The sequence below is a fragment of the Lethenteron reissneri genome, chromosome 28 (genome assembly GCF_015708825.2).
Source record: "Lethenteron reissneri isolate LAM-NWPU_2019-01 chromosome 28, ASM1570882v1, whole genome shotgun sequence".
NCBI lineage: Eukaryota > Metazoa > Chordata > Hyperoartia > Petromyzontiformes > Petromyzontidae > Lethenteron > Lethenteron reissneri.
Window position 1 is genome coordinate 1,250,750 of NC_083806.1, and position 27,131 is coordinate 1,277,880.

The following is a 27,131-nucleotide window of genomic DNA, read 5'->3' on the forward strand; positions in this document are numbered from 1 at the left end:
AGATGCGCTTCTGCGGCCATCTGGAACGCTCTTCCTTACGATATTGGGAAGCCACTGGAGCTATAGATTGAAAACTAATTTCCTTAGAACTGCTTTTTGTGTTTAATTTGTTGTCCTTCCCCCGCACCTCCGATCAGCACGGTTGGCTACGTACGGTGCGACATATGTACATACGTTATCTCGGTTATATTGCGTGGCGCTTTATATGGAAAATGTTAACACATTTGCATGAAATATTTGTCTTAGCAAATTTACATTTTTTGGAAAGGCACAAATGGGCGCACGTTACTGCCCATTTTGAATCAATTTTCTGAGCATTGGCTTTACAATGTATCAAGCTAGTCATGTGCATCATACACACACACAACACAGGAGGCTGTGAGGGACGACCATCGCCCTATCCTATTATCCACGATGTTATCTACGAAATGTACTCGGCGGGATGAAGAAACCACAGATGATATCGCTGCGTGTATTTCCTATTCCGCTCATTTACCCAGGAGAGAATTACCGAGTCTCATGGCTCGTTCCGCAGCGCAGAAAACCTCACAGGTAACTGCGGATGATAGAAAGAATAGCGGCACAGATAATAATAATGATAAGAGTTATCAGAACCCTTTCAGCCCTCGTGAATAATAGGAGGCATCGGTAATAGGGTCCTGAATTAGAGGCGTTCTCCCACGCGTGTGTGTGTGTGTGTGCAGCATTGCTTCGTTATTCGCGAGGGGTACGTTCCAGAGATGCTCGTGATTAGCAAACTTCGCCGATATTGATTTTGGCCTAATGAATTCCCTTTAATAAACATGTAAATAAGCGATTAAATACGTGAAAATTATCATAAAAGAAAAAAAATCGTTATAATAAACAGAAATCAAATAAATATTAAATAATAGTTTATGAATAATGTTAGCATAACTTATGATGCTACGCATCATCACTTTCTCGCATCACACTCTCTCTCGATGCAGTAGTTCCAGATGCGATTCGCGGATAGCCAGAATCGCGGATAGCATGTTCACGAATAACGCATGTGAATACCGTACAGACACAGACACACCCACGTGATGCAGCTCACAGTAATCGGCAGCAGCAGCAGCAGCAACGAGATGGCAGGCAGACGTCGTCACAGTGTTTGGTGGCCATTGCTGGACAGGAGCGATGAGGAAAGGAGGGGAACGGGAGGGAAGATGGGGGGGTGGGGAGGCCTTTGGCGAGAGGGTGTAAGTTACGGGCTGGGACAACGCCGACAACAACAGCGTCCTTCGTACCTTTCTGTGGGAGAAAGTATAAAAGTTTAAAATGGTAACAAAACAAATAAGTGGAAGAAATGGGAGGGAGAGGGAGAGAGGTGGAGGAGGGGGGAGAGAGATTTAGGGCACACACACACAGGAGGAAGGAATCATCTGTGGGTGTTTGTGCTGAGCCCATGGACTTCTTTCATGTCGTGCCAAGAAAAGGAATGAAAGAAGTAAAGAAATAATTATATAAACGTCTCCCCCCCCCCCCCCCAAATCTTTTATCCTACTGGGCTGCGTTTCAAAAGATGTGGAGTGGATTTGCCTTTTGAGAATCGTTAACGAATCTTGTTTAGTGCCGCTTTTAACCAAAACACGAGCTCCTGTCCTTCTGCTCAACTATTTTAAGCGCGGATCGCGGAGTGAAGCACGGCACTGAAAGTACATCACCTTCGTCACCGTCACCATCACCGTCACCATCACCGTCACCATCACCTTCACCATCACCGTCACCATCACCATCGTTAACCATGGCCTATCCGCCGCTGGATGAAGGCCCCCCCCCCCCCCCCCCCCGAGCCGTCACCGTTTCTCACCATCACCATCGTCACCATCACCATCGTCAACCATGGCCTATCCGCAGCTGGATGAAGGCCCCCCCCCCACCCGAGCCATCGCCGTCTCTCGCCGGTGTCATGGAAACCTCACCGGGCGGTGTTCGCCGCGTGCCAGGGAGTGCTGGCTGCCGATCGGAGTTATTCACCGAACTTCTCCAGCACGATTTGTGCACCTTCACCGTATTCTCCCACATACTCTACCGTGTGGGATTTTTCGCATGGCAAGTCAAACCCAATGTTTTTTTTCACTTCTCAAGAGCTGAAATGTCGCCAAATTAGCAACACCAGATTTCACGTGATGTTTATTTATTTTATTTTTACGTGCGCGGTCATTCGTCACTGGGACGATTACCGTCGTCCTCGCGACAGCCGGGAGCGCGGTTTAATGACGCGCGTGGCTGGAACGCCGAGCGGACCGCGAGGACGCGTCGGAGCGGGCTCGGCGCTGTGACCACGGCGCCAGCTGCGCCCGCGCCCACGTCGAATGTCCCGCTCCAAACTGAAGAGGCCGAACGTTTCCGAACAAGCGAGCGAGCTGAGCCAGCTTGATCGTTCTCATGTTTGTCCACTGTTCGTTCGGTGGCAGTTTTTTTTTAAAGTGTGACAATTTTGCAGGAAGTTGAGTTCCGTCCGATGGATAAACTGGCCCCCGACAAGCGAATGTGGAATGTCCACTGTCTGAGAACGACTAACAGAGATGATCGGCACCACCCCACGTGGTAGGAGTCGGTGTTCGGCTTTTTCCTGAACAGTCCCTTTAGTTGCTACGGAAACCCACGCTGAATTATTATTATGACCTCACGTTTATTAGTTCAAGTGTCGAGTGAATTTCGTGTAACCAGGCGAGAACCCAAGAGGCGGGGATGAGTCTCACTTGCCAGGGTGACGTCGGTCAACTTCCCTGTTACCCGGCGATGTTGCTGTAGCAGACGGCGGTGGCTGAGTGCGGGGTGACCATGCCACAGGCACCGTGGACGCATGTAGCCGCTCGTTGTGCAGTCGCAGGATGTGCAGTCACTCGTGTGCGACGTTGCTCTGATCCACACCGCGTCCCCCACTGTCTGCGTCCTGCGTGTCCCTGTCCCACTGACCGTGCCTGTGTCTGTGTCCGTGTTGCCCAGGCAAAGCTCGCGATCCAGCGGGGTGCCACGGCCGTCATCTTCGACGTCTCGGAAAACCCGTCGGCCATCGAGCAGGTACCGGACAGTCGGGGCCGTCTTCACCGATTCACTCAGATCGCTCGTTTGGGGTCGCACGAAGCAGCAGCAGCAGCAGTCGTCGCCCCCCACCGGCAGACCGATGGCCGTTCACACGGCAGGTTGCTGAGTCACCCTGTGCCACGCAGGGACAGCTGCCACTGGGGGCGCCCTTTCTCACGTGTTGAGATGAGATGTGACGCGCTCTGCGATGACGCCCAGAGTGTAGGAGGGCCACCTCTACCAAACGTAAATGTACAGCGCCAGCATTGAGATACCATCAACCGCATTCGTATGCGGTACCACGTCGCATATCTGACCCGCCGGGGATTAAGGTGCAGTGCAGGTGGATGTGTGAAATGGTCAGATGCGTGAATGTGTCTGGAAGGTGACGGTCACCCCACGTGCGCACGCCTGGGACCACGGGTAACGATACAGCGGAAGATGCTTCGAGCCTGCCAATCGCTCGGCTACTTTGAAAGCGAGCGGGTCGCGCATGCTTGGTTGAGGACGCCCATCCACGTGCGGGGAGCCCAGATTTGTTGACCTTGGTCCGGGAAACGATGGTTATACCACATGCGACGGTCGGATATGCGACGGTCGTCTCCGTTGGCTACGCGGGGGGGGGTCACCCGCGGGGTGGGCACGTCGGACGTGAACCCGGGCGCGTGATGTCTGTCGACTCGGTTGTCGTTCGGCTCCCCCTTTTGGGCGTGACGCTGGAAGCTTTTCTCCCCGGCACAGTGAGCCAGACTCAAAACTCTGCAGGATGGTGTCCACAGTGGTCTGCTGATATTCGCTGCTATTTGTTGGTATTTGCATTGCAAAACAGAGCGATTTGAGTTGCAGAGAAAATGTCATTTCTACAAGGATTCCATTGCACCCACACACGCCGAACGGATGCTACGCACACATGTGCGCATGCACACAAGACAAAGATCCCCCATATACCCTTAACAGACTGTTGGGGCAAGTGCTCTTAGCCAGCAGCACCTATGAAGGCCGACTAGGCACACGAGGAGCTGGGTGGTCAGCACCACGCCCGGCTGCCTTTGGCTCACTCGTCGCGATGTTTACACACCGCACCAGAAACTCATTTGAGGCTGCGTCCACCTAGGGGAGGGCCAGAACCGGTTCAGATATTTGTCACTGGTGTCAGGCATGAGCGGGAATCGAACTCGGGCCTCTGGGTTCGTAGCGCAGCGTGTTAACCGCTGCAGCACTACACACCGATACAAAGAGATGCACACACGCACACACACACACACGTAAGACACACACGTGCACATCACCAGCAAGACAAGACATGAGCGTAGGCCTCAGAAACCGCCACGAGCTCCCACATTATTATTTTTATATTTTTGCCGTTTCTTTAATAAAGTCTCGGGTTTAATCTGTGTTATACCACACATCCTGAGGCTTTGCTAAATTGATGGAGCATGACTGCCTTGGACAGCTTTCCCTCACTTTCATTATTAATGTCTTTCACAAACATTTAGCTCCTCGTTATTTATTGGCTAAATGTGCCCTGCAGTTTTTACGAGGCACTTTACCGTTTTTTTTCCTTCGTTCGCTCGACTTTGAAGCGCGGACGACGATGAAACACGCCGCGGAGCGCTGAGACGTCGCTCGGCATCGCTGCCCATTGAGGAGCGGCCTCCAGTGGACGGACGAGTCCCGTCCACCCGCGGACGGATTGGTTAGATCCACCCGGCCGCAGATGATAGTTCAACGAAGTGGCTCATCATCTCGTGGAAATGTATAGCAGCCAAATACTCTCAACGCGTGATGTTGATTCTGAACGTGGAGGGAAAAACCAGAGGACCCAGAGAAAGATCCACGCGGCCACGGGGAGAGAGAGACACAAACTCAAAATTTACAGCAGGCGTCAGGGTCGGGATCGAACCCACGACCTCCTCCTGCATGTCAGGCGAGGGAGTCTTGCCCACCACAGCGAGACGTTAACCGCCAAACGGTGATCGGGTGGATGGTCCCACGCGGCTCCGAGCGTTGTCAATTCCGTCGAAGGTGGGCCAGGCCAGGGGCAGCGACCTGCGAGTGGGGCTTGAGCAGGGACGCGTCGCGGCCTCACGGGGTCACGGAGTGGCAGTCGGCACCACCGGCAGAGTGGAGGCGGTGCCGACGGGGGGGTGGGGGGGAGGCAAAGGGGCCGGGCGCGCGTGCGGCGGCGACAAGAGAGAGACGAGATCGTGGCATCGCGGCACTGCGAGAGATGGCGACGGGCTCGGGAATGGCCTTCGTCCAGCAGTGGATAGAGCGTGGCTTCACGACGACGAGAGCGATGATGACGGCGATGATGATGATGGATTGTTTGAGCAGTCGCCCCGCCGGGCTCCCCCGCTCGCTCAGCCGCCACCCGCGGACGTGACTCGCCAAGCAGACCCATTTATTCTGACAGCTACTGCTTAAAAAAACAATCGTCTCATCTCCTGCCGCAATCTTTAGCGAATGGGATGCCGAAGAAAACCTCTCCCCCATTGTGTGATGAAACAGCAATGAGAGAGAGCGAGAGGGAGCCGTTGTTGCACAGTTTGGAAATGTTTCTGTCTGGAAATGCACGGAGGAGGACAAGGAGGAGTGGTGGCAATGTGGTTAGCGCATCGTGCTGTTCATCACGCCCAACGTGTACAGCGTTGGGATGAGTACATCAATGTGCATATGACTGTGGAACATGCATATATGGTACAGTAGATCATTGAGGTATCATTCAGTGTTTATTTGTTTATTAATCAAGTATTTAACATTCATCGTGCGCCATTCGCAGCAGCGTCCAGTGAATCCGGCTGCACTGCGTTCACTTTGAAACCCGCACACTACGTGGTCGGCGCATCGCGTACGGTATGGTGAAATGTGTTGGGTATTCCCACCTTTTCCAAAATGCCTTGCCAGTGTGGAAGAGTAGGCCCAAAACCCTCTCCAGAGGGGGCTCTCTTGAGCTCCGTCTAGCGGAGGGCCTCCCACCGGCAGTGGCGTAAGCACTTGCAAGGCTGCGCCTTTACCCAGGGAGAGGAGCACCGCCGCACAGGGCTGTGAACCCGGCGACCTGAGTTCAATTCCCGGTGACCTGAGTTCGATTACCGGCCACGGTTTGACATGAGTGGCGCATGACACCTGAATCGGTCCAACCTGCATGCCAACCACCATTCCCACCTCATTGCCCCTCACTGACCAGCATGGTCAAAATTGCAAAGTGTGGTCAAAGAACCCCCGTGACCTAAACTATTTGTTTATAAAACTAAACTATTTCATTCACTAGGTAAGGCCCACTGAGCGATTCGCTCTTTTTGCATAAGCAACCTGGTCGACGAAGTGGCTTATCACGTGGAAACGTAAAGCAGCCAAATACTGTAAACGCGTGATGTTGATTCTAAATGTGGAGAGAAAAACCGGAGGATCCGGAGAAAAATCCACGCGACCACGGGGAGAGCGTGCAAACTCCAAATATACAGCAGCAGGCGTCAAGGTCGGGTTCGAACGCACGACCTCCTGCATGCCAGGCGAGGTAGTCAACATCTCCTAGCCACCGCAAGATGCTATCGTCACTGGTGGTGGGGGCGCGGGCCTTCCTCCGTCAGTCGCGGATGGGGTCGAGGATGTGTGGAGGGTATCTGAGCGTGGTGCCCTGCGTGAGCATCGGTTGCCATGTGGAGTTTGACCCCAGGCCCCCTTCGTCTGCCTTTTATAGTCTCAGTAGCAGCGAGAGGGCTGGAGAGGGCAGAGTAAAATGTCGCGCTCCGTGTAGCACCACAATAAACGCCGGCGATAATAACCCTCGCACACCGGGGCCCTGGCACAATGCAAATGCTCGACAGCCCCCGATGTTTATTTGCGACAATAAATCTCGAGAGCCGGGAGTGATGACTCGGTTGTTTGCGCACCGCGCGGTGAACTCGGCAACCCGAGTTTGATTATTCCCCCACCCGCACCCCCCTCACACCCCTCGCCCGCCCCCCCACGGCTGATACCAGAGATGAGCGATGCCAGAATCGGACCTGAGCCCCCTCCCCCTTCCTTCTCCTTTGCCGGTCTCTGCACACTGACCAGCGTGGTGAAGTATGGTCAATCAAACGCTCACGACCGACATGAGAGTAAAGTTATAAAAGGTTGCGAATTACCGTGGGCGGCGGCGTGCACCCTGCTAATCGTTTTGGATCGGGGGGGAGGGGGGCAATCGTTTGAAGACGGCGACCCATTTCAGAGCCAGCGTCGGTCGCGTACGAATCAAGTTTCCGCGATGAATAATTAAACCAGGGTCAAATGAAACATCGACACGGAGCTCACGACCGACGCGACCTCCACGAGCAGTTGGAAGACGAGCGGGAGGAGTTTTTTGCTCGGGAAGTTTCGATGCAACAATCGCCATTGATTACGCGTCTCTTGCCCCGTACACGCGGCCCCCCGCCCGGGATGGGAAGACTCCGCCACAACGCGAACCGCAGTTTGTGAAGAACCGAGGGGGTGACCCCGCTGGGGCCGGGAGGACGACCGTGTCTCGCACGCACGCCGTCTCTCCGACGCGCGTTCGGGTCGTACCGCGCGCTGTCCGGCACGACGTCCGACGTTTGCGCCTCCACGTGCTGGGAGCTTCTTCAGTTTGGTTCCTGACGACCTCGTAAGTCAGGTTCGAATCCCAGCCTCTTGTGCCGCAGCATTGCAGCCTTGCTCAGTCCCCCAGTGGTGCAGAGGGAACGTCAGCACCTGGAGCGTCAGCACCTGGAGCGATTGCATTTATGATCGAGCTCCCGCGCGATCTGTCAGGGAACCTCGCTCTGTTGCTGCTTTTGAAGTGAGACTGAAAACACACCTTTGCGAGGTGACGCTCGCAATCGCGACATTTAGTCTTTGCCGCTCGCTGCTGCCGCCGCTCTAAGTCGTCGTTGTGCCCTCCGTGTTCCCGCTGCGCGCGCCGTCTCCCTTCAATCCACGATCTTTCCATCGTGCCATTTGCCTGCCGTTTTTGTGTGAAGGCGATCACAGCATGGGCAGCGCTGTACAACGTGAATGTCGATCAATGTCGTCACCGTGTCGGTACGATGTCAACGTTTAACGTTAACCCTCCACCACCACCCAGCTGGCTTCATCGCTGGGTTGTGAAGGGGTTAATAGTTAAACATTGACCTTATAACTACATGGCCTATCCCAAAAGAAACTAATTATAAATGTCAATTGATTGAAGTTGCCAGTTTTTGTCACCTAGCTCCACCAGAGCTTGACTCGGCCTAAAGTGCAACACCTGACATGTGATGTCATTGCGAGCATCTGCACTGTGGGGATGAAGCTGGCCACGGGGGAGACTTTGCGCGGTTTCGCATTGCCCTGCTTGCCCTGACGTGCGCTTTGCCAACCTCTGCGTTCGTCCTGGCAGCCTCTGCTAGGTAAATGGAGATTTTGTGTTTGTGCAGCCATGTGTGTGTGTGTGCTTTGTGGGAGCGGTAGTGTAGTGGTCCGTGGTTAGCGCGCTGCGCTATGAACCCGGCGACCCGAGTTCAATTATCACTCGCGACTAACATCGGGGACGACAATTTGAACAGGTCCTGGGCCTCCCCTAGGTTGATTTAGCCTCAAATGAGTGTGTGTAAACATCGCCGCTAGGCCAGGCGTGGTGATGTTCATCCACCTCATCGTGTGCGGTGCCGTTCTTCATAGGTGCTCGCTTAACAGCACTTGCACCAAAAATATGTTAAGGCTATATAGGGGGTCTTTATCTCTGTCTTTTTGTTAGTCTGCTCAGATGTGGGTGGTTGTTGTACTGGCAAGCGCTAGCATGTGCACTGACGTGTGGAGGTGCGCATGTGTGTGTGTGTGTGCGTGTGTGCGCGTGCGTGTGTGCGCGTGTGTGCTCTAGATGCGTGAGTGTGGGGGTTGCCGTGGGCTCACAGAGTGCCGGCAAGGCGGCCGATGCAGTCCACAGAATGACTTGGCCACAACCCGGGGTCGCCCATAATTACAGTTATAGCAGCGTTGATAGCTCCCAATTACAATTACCGTGACACCAGGCCTGGATCTGGTCCATTCGTTACACTGAGTCTGACTTGCGACCGTATCCATCTGCGCAGAGCCATGAGCGTTATCCCCTCGCATGCGTGGCGTCTTTCCTCCGGGCACTCCGGTTTCCCGTCACGCAGAGACAACCGTTGGGTACCGAAAGAGCCCCAAACATCCCAACGACGCTGCGGTTCCCAGCCAAGAACGAGCCTTCAGACTTGGCGAGGCTTCCCCGTGCGAGGAGTGGGCCCCCCCCGTTGTTCACGAGGCCTCGGCCCGACCGGCCACCGGTGGACGGTGCGAGCGGCCGGTGGTCGCGTCGCCGCTCCTCTGTTGTTTCACGTGCTCCGCCAAGCCGTGACGGCGGCGGCAGCATCCTGTCGAGACTTGCCGCCAGAGCCGACCCCCATTCCCACCGATCCTCTTGGCCTCTTCCCGTGTGACCGCAGACGAGTGCGGGTCGGCGAGCCTCACGCCCGGAGACGCGTGTGCGAGTTTTCTCTGTGACCCCCTCCCCCCGCGTCTTCCGTGCGTGTCCGTCCGTGCTCGCTACGAGTGGAGCGGTGCGCTGCGGCGATCCGTCGACTGATGGATGCCGATTCGCGATGATCGCCCCATGCACGGGTGGCCTTTAGAATCGGCGTGTTTTGTCCATCCGTGCAGATTGGTTATTGCCCGTCGAGGGCAATACGAATTGGATGGCAGAAATGAGGAAAAAGGAGAATTGGTTCCTGACTTGAATCTCAGGCCCTGATTCGAAGCGATTTTGCCAAATCACCCGTAGGTGGGGGTGAGGGGTGGGGGGGAGGGATGGAGAGATAACAGGAGGAATTGTTATATTATTATTTTGCTTGTTTACTTAGGAAAGCCTCACCGTCTCTTGTTCAGGAGACTCCTGCCAGGTTTTCACAGTCGGGGGGCGATGCTGCTGTGTGTCACCCTAATTGGAGCAATTTGCGGGTATTTGTTTCAGCATGGGGGGTGGAGTGGGGGGGGGGATGTTTGGTCAACACCGTTCGCACCGCTCGCGTTTTTTTCGTGGTGTTTGTCATAACCACGGCACACATGTCTAACCGCCCCTCTGCGTGCGCGTGTCCGTCCATCGCGTGTCCCGTTCCCGTGGGCCCTGCAGCTGAACGGGGCGGTGACCGACACGCTCTCGCGGCCCGTCATCTACGTGCGTGGCGCCGACGCCGTCAAGCTCATGACCATCGTCAACGACGAGAAGGTGGCGCGAGCGCGCATCCAACCCAAGGTCGGAAACGAGGTGAAGGCGCGCGGGTGGCGACGGCGGCAGCGGAGGGGGGAGGAGGGTGGGGGATGCGCCGGGGAAACTGGAGTGCCAGCGTTGTTTTATCGCCGTGAGCTGTTCGACGCGACTTTTCGCCGCGGAGCGGTCCCTGGCGGAAGTTCCCGGCGTGCGGAGAGAGCGAGGCGTGGGCACGGTGTGGGTAGCGGTGCAGATCGGTGGCCGGGCCTGGCGGACGAGTAGGTAGGCGGGTAATTGGAGGCGTAGGTGGGTAGGTGGTGAGGTAGTGAGGTGGTGTTCAGGCCAAAAGGCCAAAAGGCTTGGTAGGGAGTTGGGTGGCTGTATAGTCACCAGTATATGGCAAGATGAACAATTTATATTAATCTGTATCTAATGTTCAGTTCATTAATTGTGCGTGTTATTTTTTTTACCTCATCATTTTGGGGGAGCAGTAGCAGCACTGTGAAACGGTCCTGGGCACCTCCCCTTCATGAACCCGCCCTGACCAGCGTGGTGAAGTATGGTCAAACAGTCCCCACGGCCGACGTGGTGTCAGCGGGGCCTTCGTTTCAGCACGTCGGGCTTGGGGATGTTTGACCATACTTCACCACGCTGGTTAGGGGCGGGTGGGGGTTGGTAAAGGTGAAGTACCAAGACCGCTTGAGATATCACTCGCTAGGGACGTTGGCCATGGACGGGAATCCAACTCGGGTTGCCGGATTCTTGTCTGCAGTGCGGTAACCACTGAGCCACCGCTGCACACCCGTTCAAAATGCTTTGTTGTAATTACTGCATTTGGTCTCATGTGGGTATATGTACGTACACTTTTATGTGTGTGTGTATCTTAATGAAATAATCCAAGGTGTTAATCATGCGTGGTGATTGATGACCACTGTGTTGATCGCGATTCTTGACAGGTGAATGCTCCAATGTGTAAGACGATTTTTGAGTGATCCACACTCATGAAGATGTATTCTCTGGCCCAATCTAACACGCATGTTGCATGAACATGCAACATGTTGTTAAAATCACGGTCGCTGAGCGCAGGGCTCCCGAAAGGCCCAAAAACGGTAAGCGTCTGGCGGCGACAAATGGCGCGATCGAATGCGTGGCGGACCAGAAAGTTCGACACATTTGATTGGCTTGAGCAAGGTTGCCGTGATGAGAGCTTGGGGAAGAGAGACGACGATGGGAGGGGAATTCCACGTTGGAGCGGCACGACGCGCCCCCTGCCCCCCCCTCACTCTCTCTCCGTGCCCCCGCCCCCCCACAGCCGCGTCTGGGCCGCGAGGACGTGGACCTGGGCATCCTTATCGCAGTGCTGGCGTTCATCTGCGCGCTCTGCATCGCGCTGCTGCTGCGCGTGCGTTTCACGCAGCGCCGAGCCCAGGTACCAGCCCCTCCCCCCATCCTCTTTCCCGCTCCGCTAGCTTCCACGGGAACTCACGGCACGCACGCACACACGCACACACGCGCACACACGCACACAAAAACAAAGACGAGCACCTATGAAGGCCGGTACGGGGGTTATACAGCCAGCACCACGCCCAGCCCCCTTTGTCTCCCCAGAGGCACTGTTTACACACCGCACCGGGTATTCATTTGAGGCAGAGTCGACCTAGGAGAGGCCCAGGACAGGTTCATCTAATCGTGGTTCCCTACACACACAATGAGGCAGCCGCTCCCTCCTCTTCCTCTTCCGGTGGCGCCCACGTGGTGGTGCTGGTGGTGGGAGGGAGTTGAGTTGGGGCAGAGCGCCGTGTTGAGCCGGCGCTGTGGCTGCACCGGGGACTTGCGTTTCAGCTGCTCGGTGCAGCGACTTTCCTGGATTGTGATTCTAACTTACAGGACCTGGTGGCGCTTGCCGTTGTTGCAAGCGAATCGCTGCATAGCCAATTGCTTAGTTTGGCTATGAGGATCGGCGTTCAGCTCGCGCGGTGAGCGAGCTGAACGGTCACCACCGGCGCACTGATAAACGCCTGCACACGGCACGGTTCATTGGTGTGGCTGTCAGGTGGTGGAGGGTCTAGACGACACAGATTTGGTCAGATCATTACTGGGCCTTGAAAATGTATTATAATATCATAAACTGTTTTTACATGTTTTAAAAAAATATGATTTTATCTTCACTTGAAAGACGTTATCGAATTGTGGTGATGCTGCATCGCCGTCCTACGTTCCTCCGGCTTCACGCAGCTCCATTCGTTCTGCCATGGCTGCTATCCTCTGTCTCCTACTCCAACTTACCCGAGCCTCCATCAGTTGTGTCTCTTCACTGCATCCACCGGCCACAGCTCGCTATCCAGCACGCTCGCCGTACCTGCGTGGTAGAGCGTTTTGCAGGTTGCCTCTGCGCTAACGCTTCGTCCTTTAACCGAAACTCCCGGAGTGCGGCCAATATCAGATGTCAGTAGCTAAGGCTGGGTGTGGCCTGCATAGTGCGGGTGCCACGGTGGCGAGATGTTAACTACCTCGCCTGGTATACAGAAGGTCGTGGATTCTATCCCGACCCTGACTCCTGCTGTACATTTGGAGGTTTGCGTGTCTGTCTCTCCTCGTGGTCACGTGGATTTTTCCCGGGGCCCTCTGGTTTTTTCCTCCACATTTAGAATCAACATCACGCGTTTGGTAGGTCGACGCTCGCTGGCCGAAGCTGTGTTCACCTCGCGCCACGCAGGGACAGCTGCCAGCGGGGGGTCCCCTGCGGCGGCAGTGCACCTCAGGGTGTGCTGCATGGGAGGCACGCTGTAAATTCTGTTCTCGCGTGTGATGGCAATATATTCAGGAGCTCGATGCCAATGTCGAGGCCTGCTGGCCACGACGAGAGGGCTTCCGGAGAGAGTTTGTGTTGTTTTGCTGTTCCTCCTCCTCTATTAAAGGAACACAGACTGCAGTAGTTTACTGTGCGAGTCCATAGTTTGGGCTGCATGGCATCAATCTGTACTACTGCGTCTTTGTCTTTAATTTTGCATTCATGAAGGACATGTGCGCATCGGGCTGCTGCTGATGTTCTGACGAAGTGGTTGATGGTTCCACCAGTGGCTTCGAGGAATGTCAAAGCCAAATACTTAAGCGGTGTAAACATTAAGCAAAGATGCTGCTGCTGATGATGTTAACAACCGCATGGGTCGTGTCTCCACGCGCAGAGCATCGTGTCACGACGGGGCGCCAGCGTCATCAGCCGCCTCCAGACCCGGCACTATGTCAAGTCGGTGGGGGGGGCCGGGGGATCGGGCGGGGGCCCCAGTGGGGGCCCCGGCGGCGGGCGAGGGGGCGCCCGAGGGGCGACCGGAGGAGCCCCCCTCGACCCCGGCGACCTCTCGGAGGGGGCGAGCAGCACGTCGGACCCGGTGTGCGCCGTGTGCCTCGAGGAGTTCCAGCACGGCCAGGTAAGAGCGGCCGCCTCTCCAGCACGCGTCGCCTGGTTTCCCGTGATTTGTTTGAATCGACCGTCTTGCATTCGTCTTCGCTGTCCATGTGGATCGCTGCCAACGTGATCCCTGTCGGCGATGGTTCTAGCCGCGCCGGGCCTCGGCAGTGCGTGGCGGTCAGCCACAGGCCCTGTCGTGAAGGTCTGACACAGGCAGCCATTTTGTATGTGTGCAAATTCTGTGCCCACGTGAGCATGAATTTGTGTTTGACTAAATCACCCAGAATGCTCTGAGTGTTGAGACTGGGAAGTGCTCCCTCCTCATTGGTCATTCCTGAGATGACGGGAAAAGCTCATCTGTGGCTAATTGTGCAAAACCTCACTGATTGGCCACCTGGAGCGTCTTCAATAATATATAACATTATTAGTAATATCCCCGCTTACAATTAAAACAGAACTTTATGCTGTCGGCTGATCGGCCTCGCAAACATGTTGCCAATGGGCAGGGCTCGTTTTAGGTGTGCAAACTCTGGACTGGTTTCGGCCTTTCCGGGTCCCGTCAGGAGAGCCGGCGTGTCACCGCTGGTTGCATCGCCAGGCTGCCGCCTCGTGGCAACCTGCGAGCAACCCTCTAGCAACCCCCTAGCAACCCTCTAGCAACCCCCTAGCAACCCTCTAGCAACCCCCGAGCAACCCGTGAGCAACCCGCACGCTCCACGGCTCCGCGCGACTCAAGCCGAGGCACGTTGAGTGCCATGGTTGTGAGATGTTAACTAACCTCGCTCAGTATGGATTCTATCTCGACCCTGACGCCTGTATATTTGGAGTCTCTCTCCCCATAGCCGCGTGGATTTTTCTCGAGGTTTTACCTTCCACATTTAGAAACATGCGTTTAGAGTATTTGACTGCTATACATTTCCACGTGATAAACCACTTCGTCGAGCTATCATTTGTGGCCAGGTCGCTTCTGAAAAATAGCTACATAGCTCAGTGGGCCTTTAACTGGTCAAATAAAAAGTAAAGTTTGGTTTAGGAACTGCGCACGTCCTTCGTGAAATGCTCACCGACCATCCCGTGCTCACGTAATCGGCGTGTGCTGGGCTGTGCAATGCGTGGAGGTGACGAGTCGGTGGTAATGGTGAAACGTTGAAACGCCTAGTTAGGTGGAAGCATGCAGCCCCGTTACACTTTAAAACTTTTCCTTTGAATTCCTCTTGTGCGGATGACGTGTTCCTCGACGCGCAACACGCTGTTGCGATTACCGTCGCTAGCCAGCTGCGTGTGTCCGCGCGCGTGCTTTGTGCGTGCGCGCATGTGCGTGTGTGTTGCGCGCGTGAGCTCGCATACCCGTGTGCGCTCACATTAGTATGCGATCGTTTTAAATCCCCCTACTCTGAGGGGTCTTATCCCCTTCTGAAAAGCCGCCACCGCCTCCCACGGCCATTTTTCTTTTGTCCTTTTTATTTTCTGACCACGCACTCGTCCCCAACTGTGACCTTTCCTTTCATTCTCCCACTCACGCTCCCCCCCCCTCACCCCCCTCTCTCTCTCTGCTGAGTAGGCCTGACCCCCTCACGCCTCCATCGCACTCATCGCCCGTTTCATCCCTTCCACTGCTACTCGACCTCTGCACGATAACGACTGTGAGCCGTAAACAAACCGTCTTTGTCTCTGCGTCTCCTCCGTCTGCTCTAGTTCCTCCGAGTCCCTTGGCCCATGATTCGCTCGTCTCGCCCCACATTCCGCTGCACTTGCTTCATCGTGCGCGGCCCAGCGGAGACGGGTTCGCTGCTTGTTTGTTCGCGGTTCAAATATGGCAGGCCACCCTGGTTATGACAGCGGGCGTACGAACTGTAAAATGCTTCACTTCGCAGTGGACGTTCCCCCTGATGCCATTTGGCATCACGGACCAAATCTTCCAAATTTGCAAATATTACACCGCAAATGACTCCATTGAGATGGCACAGAGCAGCAGCAGCAGTCATCGCCCCCGCCGGCAGACTAAATTCCCGCTCGCAGGCCAGGCGCCTGGTCACCCTGTGCCGCACAGAGACGGCTGCCACGGGGGGTGCCCTTTCATATGTTTGAGATGAGATGCAATTTGCGGATCGTGAGCGAAGCGCCCCAAGACGCCGTCGTGGTAGAGGAGGGGGTGGTGGCTCCATGGCAACGTGTGACGCATTCTCACCGTCGCGACAATAACAACAACAACGACCTCCGTTGGTTTTGCGCAGGAGCTGCGGGTGGTACCGTGCTCCCACGAGTTCCACCGCGAGTGCGTGGACCCCTGGCTCGTGCAGCACCACACGTGCCCCCTGTGCATGTTCAACATCACAGGTGCGAACGCACGCACGTGCTCACACCCACGTGCATGCACGCATACACCCAATCGCGCATGCAAACACGAAGATCCTCTGTATAGCCCTAACAGACTGTAGAGGCAAGTGCTGTTAGCAAGCACCTATGAAGGCCGGCACGGCACACGAGGGGGTGGGTGGCCAGCACCACGCCCCACTGCCTTTGTCTCCCCAGTGGCGATGTTTACACACCGTAACAGTTACTCATTTGAGGCTGAGTCCACCTTGGGGTGGCCCAGGACTAGTTCTGATTGCTGTTGGCTCCGAGGAATAATCAAACCGGATTCCAAGTGCGGCAAGCCACCCACTCTGCCACCGCTCCTCCCATGCGCACTCTCCGTCGCACCTGTCCACGCGTTCGCGTGCTCGCGGTCACGCCGCTCCGCTGCTGCTCCTCTGCAGAAGCGCTGCACTCGCCGCCCGCCGGCATCCCCTGCCTCGAGTCGCGGCCCCTGCGGACGTCGGGCGGCCCGCAGCAGCAGCACCACTCGGGCCGCCTCGCCAACCCTGCCGGCCTCGCCAACCCCGGCGGCATCGGCAACGGCGGGGGCGGCGGCGCTCCCGCGTCCTCCTCGTCCGCCGCCGTCGGCGTGCCGCCCCCGTACCCCGGCCGGGCTCGCTGGGTGCCCACGTCGGACCCGCGGGCGCCGCCGCCGCCTCTGTCGACGCAGCAGCAGCGCGGCCGCTACGGCCAGCCGCACCACGCCGTGGCGGCGGCCGGGCGGTTCGCGAGGTCGTCTCAGCGCCATCACCACCACCACCACCCGCTCTACTTCGGCGTGGAGAGGGCCGCCACCGCGGCGGCCGCGGCGGTCGCGGTCGGGACGGCCGGGGCGGCGCGGGGAGAAGGCGGAGCAGTGGTGGCGCCCGTCGACGGTGCGGGTGGTGGCGGCGGCGTCGAGAGGGAGCGGCCCGAGGAGCGGTTGGAGGCGGCGGAGCGGGGGCCGGGGTTTGCGCCGCCCCGGGCGTACGGAGGCGCGGAGGCGCAGAGATTTTCTCGCCACGCATTCCCGCCGGTGTCAGGTACATGCGGCGTGCCCCCCCCCCCCCCCCCCCCGTCATTAACGTCGTGCGGTTACACGGACGGACGGACGGATGGCGAACTCACCCATGCCACTTTTTGCCATTGCAGGAGGCGACGTGCACGGCGCCGAGTACTACACGTACTGGGAGGAGACGCACAGACACTGGTACACTTACGGGCAGCGCCGGGGCACGCACACGCTGGTGCAGCACAGCGGCCAAGCGCCCGCCGAAACGCAGGGCGGCGGGGGCGGCGCGCCCCTCCCGGGCCACCAACCGAGCGCTCAGCAGCAGCAAAGCCGCTGGGAACTATCGCACCTGCATTACCACCACCACCTGCACCATCACCACGTGCCGCCGAGGCATCACGGCGGTGGTAGCGGTGGCGGCGGCCTTTCTCACCCCCAGCACCAGCCGCAGCAGCTGCAGCAGCATCAGCCGCAGCAGCATCAGCACTACCGGCACAACAGCAACAGCTCCGGCGAGAGCGGCCGCCGGGGCGACCATAGCTCGTTCAGCGGCTACGCGGCGGACGGCACCGCGAGCGACGATTCGGCGCTCTTCGACTCTGCCAACGATGCCAACAGCCGGCGCGGCGTCTACGGGAGCCAGTCGACGGTGCGCAGCTCGCTCAGCAGCGACTTCGACCCCTACGTTTACCGCGGTGGGGGTGGCGGCAGTGGCGGCGGTAGCGGCAGCACGGGGGAGACGGGTGCCGCCTCCGAGCCGGAACTGGCGGCGCCGCCGACGGCGACGGCGGTGACGGCGGCGGCGGCGGCCGGTACGCCGAAGGCGGCGACCCCGGCGGCCGAGAGGAGCCGGGCCGCCCACCCGGCCCTGTCGTCTTCGTCGTCCTCGTCGTCGCTGCTGCAGTTGCAGGCGTCGCACTGCCGCGGCTCGGCCGAGATGCACATGGACACGGAGAGCTGCTCCGTCAGCTTCACCAACACGGGCGGCAGTGCCGGCGCCTGCGGGCACCGGCGTCCCAGGACAGACGCCGCCCCGCCTGCACCGTGCCCGCCACGCGGCCCCGCCGGCGGCGAGCCGCGTCGGTGCTCGCAGGCAGCCCCGGCGGCCGAGGCTCGGGGTTGCCGCAATTGTGCGGTGGATTTGGCACGGGCGTCGCTCGGCATGCGGGACTGCAAAGGGGCGTGCGACGATGGCGCTCGGTGCGCTTGCCCCGGCGCGCTCGGCGCTCGCGGCAGCGCCACAGAACTCTCGCGATCCGAGGCCGCAAAAGTAGAATGCGAATGTCGCTCGTCTCCTCCGTGTCCTCTTCCTCCGCGTCCTCCTCCGTCCGCGCCGCAGCACGTGACGCTGCCCAGCTGCTTCCGCCACGGCGCCAGGGTCCAGATCGGTGATCACCTCCCTGCCGGCGGCACTCGGCTCCTGGAGGTTTGCCTCGGCTGCCGCGATGGCAAGGGACTCCCCGGCGGTGCCGCCACCGTGGGCCGGCGTTGCCACGGCGCCGGCGCCCAGGCATGCCCGGGCTCGGCCAGGGCCACGGGGGCAGCGGCCGGCAGTCGCGCCCGGCATCAGGAGCGAGACTCCGGCGGCGGCGGCGGCGGGCGGCCGACCGCGTCGCCGTCGCTGAGCAGGTCGGCCCTCAGGAGGCATTCTGGGAAGGGGCGCGAAGCCGGAGAGAGACTCTTGAGCAGGTCTGACTCGAGCCGGACGAGACACGCAAAGGAGGGGGGCCCTGCGGGGGAGCGGTGGGAGAGCGCCGCGCCGCTCCTGGCGGGCAACTCGGAGAGGCTGACAGGTGAGGCGCGTGCGTGCGAGGTCGTGGCTCGAGGGACCGTTTAAACGTCAAGGCTGCGAGTCAAGCGCCGTACCCCATGGCAGAGCCTCGTCGCAGATTGCGGACGAGGGTTTTCTCGCCCGGACTTGCCGGCGGTTTTTTGCCGTTGCGTTCCGTGTGTCACGTTTGCCTCCTTTTGGCTCTCGCCCCAGCAGGCCTCGGTCACGCGACGTCCTCGATGGAGCGAGACTCGGACGAAATTCACTCCCCGCTCGCCACCTTGGTGTGACCGCCGTACACACGCACGCGGGGTTGGGTGGCATCCGCGTCGTCGTTCAGATTCTTCAAGACTCGGCCCTTCCCGCCCCATCTCATCCCCTCGTCCGCTCGCAAGCGTCCTTCTCCTCAAAGTGTCGTTTTTTTCTAACCAGCAGTAAGCTACAAACCAGTGTAAGTGCAACAATTATTGTGATTATTATTATTATTGTTGTTCGTAACTCCAGTGGACCCATAGCAACTGGAAAGTAACCACGTGACCATTGCTGGCGCTGGAGGAACTCCTCGACAGTTCTCCTCTCAAACCGCCGGGGGCGTGTTCACGGAGACGCCGACGCCTGCAGGAGAGAGCGAGAGAGCGGAGGATGTGACTGTGCGGAGCGCCGCACGAACTGTACGCTTCAGGATTCGTGTCCACTACCTTGCCCCGCGACCATTTGATTCCTGCTCACAGTTTACCTCTCAACTCAGTGTCACGTCTCATTTCGTTCTTTTGGTCGCGTTGTTTTTATTTTCTGCACACAGCCGCCCTCCACGGCGTGAGCCGCGGGCAAACTGCGTCATCTTCCGTTGGTTTTGAACTTTTGAGGCGACCGCTCTCAGCAAGGGAATTGAAGCAAAAAAATGCAACGCGGAGGACGCAACTGAGAGGTCTGAAACAAAATAGGTCCTTTTTATTTAATTTCAGCAAAAGTCATTCTAGTTTAAGAATAATATCACCGTTACATTCTTTTTTTCGTTTTGCCTGGCAACTTTAAAACCGTGCGCACGGGGGGGCGATGTCGTGTTGCGTCCGCGTCCGAGAACACGAATTGCGGCGGAAGACGGTGCGTGGGAGAGGTGCGCGGTGGCGGCAGCAGCGGCGGTTGTGGCCCACGCGACGGACGCGTCCCTCCGAGCACTTAAACGATTCCACTTACATCGTCGTCGTTGCCGTCTCTGTCGCCCCGCATGCGAACGTCACCACCGAGCAACCCACCCCCCCCCCTCCCGAGGCACCGCCGCCACATCCGGTGCTGTGGAGCGAGTTACCACCCCGGCGGTGATCGTCACGTGCGCCCAAGCGGAGCGCATCGGAATAAGAGACTGCAAACAAATGTTGTTAGACGTGTGTGTGTGTGTATATATACATTATTATTGTTATAATACACGAAAACGGTTGTGTTATTTATTGCAAGAAGATGTCATTATTGTGAATGTACTGAACTAAATTGGTCACCAGTTATTTGTCCACCATTAGCTGAACAACAAGGCTCGATGCCCTCTCTTTGAGTGATCCTGCAGGTGCCCTGGCCGCAACCTAAACCAGACCCCCCCCCCCCCCCCCCCCCACCCAGAGAGCACCTCTTGGCCTCAATTTGAATAAGTCCACAAATTTCCACCTCTTGTTTTCTGGTTTGAAGCGAGACACGCGCCGCCGCCGCCGTTCAGTGAATAGCCGTGATGCAGCAGCAGTGGATCCATCCCCGACTAGGAATGCAATGAGGTTCATGCGGCTGCTCAAGATGCACCTGCTCAGCTGACAGCCCAGCACTGCCGAATGGTTTGTTGTTACAGGTCACCTCTGCTTTCCAGTTGGTCGATTTGAACCTTCCCCGCGTGTGCCGTCGTTAAATCGCTGCGCCACGACTTTGGTTGACGGCGGCGACACCTTTCCTCATCCCAGCTGTCCCGCGTGAGTTGTTGGACGAAGGAGGAAGCGCAGTAAATGGGTTAACGGCACTGTTGTACTTTTGGTGTTTTTACCTCAAAACGCATGGGGTTTCCCCAGGTACTCCTGTTCCCTTGCAAGCACGAAAGATACTCGATAATTAATTGGCCACACATCCCGAGCAGGAACTTCCTGTCTGCAAAGTGTAGTCCGTTAGCCCCTCAAAGCGTAACCGCAAATCGCCAATCATAACCACCGCAGCCACTCGCCCTCTGATACCATTGTGCAGGTCGCCACGTAACTGCCTCGAAACCTCTCCAGTACCTTTCCACTCCCCTCCCCATTGGCAATTGCGTGGCTCGCGTGTTGAGTTGGCTGCGAACTCCATCTCAGCTTTGCGAGCTTTTGGTGACCGGTGCAGGCAACGCGTGATGCTGGTGGTAGCGATGCTGGTGATGGTCCTGCTGCACCAGTGGCCATGGTGACGAGAATTGTAGCAGCGATGATGATTCTGCTGCACCGGTGCTGGGCTGCACCAGAGCCATTCCCCTGAGAAGCTGCATGGGCAGCGCTGATGATGAAGCCACTGCCAGCGCGTTCCAGTTTCTCAATTAGTCGACCTGAGACGAGGAGGCCGGAGGTGGACTTTGTTGTTCCCTGAACCTGAAGCCACATGCCACCATTGACCTCAGCTAATGCCTCGCAAATTTAAAAAGAGATTAAGCAATGGTACTACTCAGTGAATATTTAACTTAATAACAAATAATTTTCAGCCCTTTTGTAAAGCCACTGCTGGATGAAGGCCTCCCCACGCCGTGTCGGTTATGGGGGTTGTTTGTCCATACTTCACACTTGTCAGCTCGAGCTGGCAATACTGTAGATCGATAGGCGGGTAGACCCACGGCCGGTTCAGATATCGCTCGCGACTGATGTTAGCCATGGCTGGGAATCCAACCCGGGGGCGCCGGGTCCGTAGTGTGGTGCCGCGAGCCACCACGCTGCCACTCCCCATATTTAACCGAACGCTCAACCACATCTGGCCATCGACGTGGTGCGATCCCGCGTTGATGCAAAGCTCTCGTTATTTAAATGATTCCCTAACCCCGGTTCATGTTGAAAGTCCTTAATTTATAAACACGCCACTGGGTGTGCGCAAAACGAAGATTGTGCCCTTGCGTTTGTCGATTGTAGCACGTGCGCAAGGGTGATGGAGCGTCGTGCTACCTATCGGTGTGTTTGCACGCACACACCGATGTGAGCCGCCTCGCTCACTCGCCGCAACTCCACGAGCCCAGAGCAGACGTTTCAATTGTCGGTACCAGAGCTGGCGTCACTTTTGTGGGTTCCAATTTCCGTACATGGCCAACGCCAGTGAGTCGCGATGAGTCAAAACAAAGCATCGAGACCTCGGTGCTCTCCTCCTCGTTTACAACTCGAGCCAAGCTGCGTTAAATTCCACATTCCTAGCGTGCAGGGGTGAGTCTATCCATAGGACAACCACTCTCGACTTCCCCACAATGTATCAGCCCGCGGAGGCATGCTGAGTCGACCCCCTGCCGGAATGTGAACTCGCGACCTTCTGATTGCGAGTCGCTCGCTCCACCGCTGAACCACCTGATAACTCGCTCGTATTGGCCCCTAAAGTGTCGCTACGTTCGTCGGCATCCATGTCTGCCCTGGCCTGTGAACTGTCGCCCTCTTTCACTCTCTCACCATTCAGGCCAATGGCCCAGCACTCGCCTGCCCTGGCAATTCAGAAGCAGCCGCAGGTGACGCTTTCGATTGAAAGTTTTCATTTTGTACGTCGCAGCTCGCGCGCTATCGCGGGCGGCCTCCACCGATTCACAAGACGACAAACAAAACCAACCTTGGCTGTAATATTTAAAGTGGTTCGGTTTTTATTTATTTGTTTATTTTTATTTCTCTCGTCGTGTACAAAAAAATGTTAATTTAATTGTTAATTTAAAGCCAGGCCATTGTGATTCCCGCGTAGCTTGCTGGTCCTGCAGCGTTCTCGGGGAGAGTCAAGTGTTCGGTAGCCTGTCCCGGACTGCGGGAGTCGGTGGCGGTGGTGGCGCAGACGCAGAGGAGGCAATGTCCCGGCACCGCGTGACGACGAATTTCGGCGTAGAGCCGAAACGTAACGATTGCGCAAAATGCTCGCGAAACGATTGCGACTCGCGCAGAAAGCGGCGAGCCGGGACGGCAGCGACGTGCTGTCAGGTGCAGCGCTTGGCATGTGGGCAGAAGCCACGCTTTGACGTGACCTGTTTAAATGTTAATTTCAAAAAATAAATAATCAGTTTTTGTTAATTTTATTGTCACAAAGAGGGGCAAGGGAGGTCTCGACTTTTCTGCCGGCCGACCTTCATATTTCCTGAAGAAGGGCATTCAGCCGAAACGTCGAGATCTCTCCTTTTCGCAAGTGTTAAAACAAACCTCGTTTTCCGGTCGTACCGCGCGTTGTTCAAGCACCTGTGTCCGACGTTTCGCTCCGCATCCTGGGAGCTTCTTCAGGAACAGAATTCCGGTAACAACGGTTTCTGCACAAGAAGCTAACCCCCAGTATGCGGCGTGAAACGTCGGACATCGCGCCGAAATTCACGAGCCACAACGCGAGATCTCATCGGAGAGCTGAACGGCACAACCGCGAAAAATCTACGGGGTGGTAAAACAAATTGAATGGTTTTAAAATGGCCCCGTTATTTCACGAGTGAGTTTGCCGACGCGACAGCTTGATGCCACGTGGTATGCGGCTCGAGGGCCGTGACGTCACGTGTTGTACGGCTAAAGGGCCGTGATGCCACGTGTTGTGCGACTAAAGAGCCGTAATGTTCACGTGTTGTGCGGCTAAAGGGTTGTGTGAACAATGGCCGTGTCCTGGGAGATATTTCCATTCCGTGGCTCGGAGAAGCGGTGCACCATTTGCTGGCTTTCCACCATTGCCACAGAACTCCGGGCCCTGCTTCTGCTTGGTACAGTACTACAGGACCGAATTAAGAGCATTCGTACTCCTGCCATCGCCATCATCGTCGTCGTCCTGCGAAGCCAACCCAAGATGCCGTGACCGTCGTCTGACGGGGCGTTATTTTCCAAGTTGCTGTCTTGTCGCAAATTTCACAGTTTCAAGATGATTACCGATGATCGTGAATTCGTGTTATTGTCGTTATCGGTTCTGACAATTCTGTAATAATAACGACCCTCTGTGCTGCTGTGTGGCTCATCCTTGCAAAAGGAACTGCTAGGTGGGGGGGGGGTGTAGCTGGTTGTAAATAAAAATGTTATTTTTATTTGTTTCACCCAAAATTTTAACTACGTTGCTTCGACACGCCATGACTGGCTAAAACACCTAGACCACATCAATCTTGCCCTGGTGAATAAACACGAGCACAAACATCAGTTACCACCAAGCTACTTGATAACCATTCCCTCCCTCGGCTATCCATCCACCAGGGCACCGCCAAAAGTTCCACGGACTTGGCAGCGTTGCGAATCGGCTGAAGCGGGTGAAGTTAAGGGATGCGAACCAGTTAAGGGATGCGAACCAGGGATTTGTTGGTCTGGGGTCAGGGTGTGGATCACAGAGAGAAAAAATATCAGCTGGGTCGAGCGAGAGAGACGCTGACATATCTGCGCGCGTGTGTGTGTCTTGCGAGTCCTCCTGTATCGATACGTGTGTGTGTGCATCTTCTTACCTGTTGTGTCTGTGTATATCTGCCCACCTGTTGTTTGTCTCTGTCTGTGTGTGTGTTCCATATTTGTACCTGATGCGGTGTGAAAACATCGCCACTCGGGAGACAAAGGCGGCCGGCCGTGGTTCTAGCGAGCAGCCTATGAAGGCCGTGCCCGGCCTTCATAGGCTGCTCGCTAAAAGCACTTGCCCCAAAAATTATGTTGAGACTATACGGGGGATATTTATCTTTGTCTGCCATCTCTGTAGGTGAGCTTACATCAAGTGCTTCATTCTCCCATAAGATATTTAATTTGATTGTAAATGTGCGCAAACATGTTTACATTAACCCACCTCAAACGCTCAAAAGTACAACCTGGTCCACACTGCGAGAAGTTTAATACATTTTCAACGAAGTAAAAGCATCAACATTTAAACTACAATTTTTTTTATTTTACCAGGTAAGGCCCAGAGCTATATAGCTCTTTTTTTATGATAGCGGAACAAACAGTGGCTTATCGTCGTGTGGAAGAGCACAGCAGCCGAATACTCTTAAATGCATTCCCCCCACACGCAACAGCACGCACGCTCCCAGGCAGCAGCGGCGACGCGAAGTGAGCGCCTCATCGGAGCCAGGGGGCTTGACGCTGCACGCTCTTGAGCTCGGATGCCACGGATCCCTCGTGGCTTCGGCGTCTCGTTCTTTGTGACGGGAGACCCCCGACGAGGTGCCGCACGTTGCGTGTGTGGTTCACCTTCGCAGCGAATGCATTGCCAACAAAATACGTTATGCCTCTCCGATGCGTCTGTGTGTGTTGGGGTTGTACATGAAGTCTGACGTTTTGCTGCACGTGCTGGGAGCTTATTCAGGAACGGAGTCGAGAAAAAAGCTCGGCACGTTGAAGTGAAACGTCGGACATCATGCAGAACACGTACCAAGCGGAATCCCATCGGAGAGGATACACATCACAGCCGCTAAACCCTTCGCAGTGAAATACCTTTCGTGATCCTCAACGCTCTCTGCTTTCGGTCCGTTCATCGGCTCTCTGGGTCCGTGTGCTCCGCATGGAGAGAGTGTTGAAAACCACCCTCGAACGATCCAAGATCGCACGTGTTATATCTTTTGCAAGGAGGATCGCACTTGAGATGATTCGTTGCTGGGATGTGAGGTCACGGTCCGGACAACGTTGAATTGTGCCGTGCAACTGCGAGCATGAGCACGCGTCGAGTGCCGCTTTGGGCCATCCTCTACCATCGCGTGTCGCTGCCACGCATCTCCTTCACATCTCTATGTTTTTATATATATATATGTGTGTGTATATATTGTACTGCATTTTACGTTTTTGAGGGCGCTGCGTGATGTAATGGTTAGCACACTGGACTTGCAATCCAGAGTTCTTTCTCCCGGTGCGGCAGTTCAAATAATTGGAAAGTTTAAATCCTTCCCCATCCCCCCTGCCCTCTGTCCATCCAACTAGCAGCAGACGTGGGTTTTTAACCACAGCCGATAGGTAGGTCACGTGTGGTGTGGGGCGAAGGGCTCGAGGTGGGGCTCCCTCCGGTGGAGACCGTTCCGCCAGCAGCGGCCGCAGCGAGGCATTGCAGGGGCTGCCCCTTCACGTCTGGGGAAGCCTCTCGGGGGTTTGGACGTGGCCTCGTTGGCTCGGTGGCGATGCGAGACGCGACCCTTCGTGAGCCAAGCCGCTCTTGTCGAAGTTACTGTTTTGTTACTTGTTGTTATTGCTGCTGCTGATGATGATCGTGACGACGACAACGACGATGATCGTCGGTTGCGGAGAAAAGTTGAACGTCATCTCGGGTCGTGCTCGAACGCGTCGCGGGTGCATCGCAAAGAGGAACATGATGACGTGGCTTTTGCATATTTCCATTCGAGCAGTAGAATAGCAAAACGTCAAAGCCAGAGTTTTAAGAAGTGGTTTTATACGTGTACAATATATATATATAAAGCAGCTATTGTTGTTTTAAGAGTGGTTAATTCAGGATCGCATCCAGCCCCCCCCCCCCTCATGCCTTTCTCAACCACTATCTGTCGGTTCACCTCCCATCCAACTTCACTTTTGCGAGGCATCTATCCATCACCACCACCACTTCCATGCTCTATCCACAGCTATTCTACGAAGCTATCTCCTGCCTGCTGGGTCCCAGGCGCTTTGACGTATGGTTTGCGTTCAAAATGAGCGAACACAAAAAGCAAAAAAAAGTCAGTTGAGTTTTTTATCACATTCTCTGTACGTGCCTATTCTTTATAATGTCAAACAGAAAATATTTAGAGATGTTGTTATGAGATATTTATTTACTAATATATTTATGTAAACTCACATTTAAAAACAAAAAAACAATTAAAAGCGGTTGCAACATTACAACGACAAAAAAAAAGTTTGGAGAAATCTCTCCCCCCACCCCCTCACCCTCGCCCGCCGGGGGAAGGCGATGTTTGATAGACGACGCGAGTTGTACATACCTGGTGCTTACATGTTAATTGCACGCGAGAAATAAAAATTTATTTTGGCAATTACACCAGCGTGACGTCATCGGGGCTGTTGTTGTCGTCATCGTCTCTGTGGCGTGCGTCACCGCGGGCCCCTTGTGACGCGCAAACCCCGAGCAGCCTGGGCCACACATGAACGCGATCGGTCATCGCAACTCGTCGACATCGTCGTGGCCGCGTGCGAGCGACTGCTTTGTCCACCACGTCCGAGCGCAAAGCAGGAAATGTAAC

The 27,131-nt window shown here is 56.1% G+C and overlaps 1 protein-coding gene across 4 annotated transcripts in view; it reads left to right on the forward strand.

The window, feature by feature from the left end:
• The window catches only part of LOC133348750 (AT-rich interactive domain-containing protein 1B-like), a 62,994-nt gene extending 36,088 nt beyond the window's left edge, over nucleotides 1–26,906 (forward strand). For 2 of the 4 annotated variants that reach the window (XM_061561706.1, XM_061561709.1), the window contains 8 exons: nucleotides 2,974–3,048; nucleotides 10,187–10,321; nucleotides 11,577–11,693; nucleotides 13,450–13,692; nucleotides 15,908–16,010; nucleotides 16,433–17,053; nucleotides 17,163–18,815; nucleotides 19,007–26,906. In XM_061561706.1, coding sequence (XP_061417690.1) covers nucleotides 2,974–3,048; nucleotides 10,187–10,321; nucleotides 11,577–11,693; nucleotides 13,450–13,692; nucleotides 15,908–16,010; nucleotides 16,433–17,053; nucleotides 17,163–18,815; nucleotides 19,007–19,083 — 3,024 coding nt within the window. In that variant the 3' untranslated portion in view covers nucleotides 19,084–26,906. The remainder of the gene's footprint in view (nucleotides 1–2,973; nucleotides 3,049–10,186; nucleotides 10,322–11,576; nucleotides 11,694–13,449; nucleotides 13,693–15,907; nucleotides 16,011–16,432; nucleotides 17,054–17,162; nucleotides 18,816–19,006) is intronic. The other 2 variants (XM_061561707.1, XM_061561708.1) reach the window with 2 other exon arrangements.
• Nucleotides 26,907–27,131: the final 225 nt, after the last annotated feature.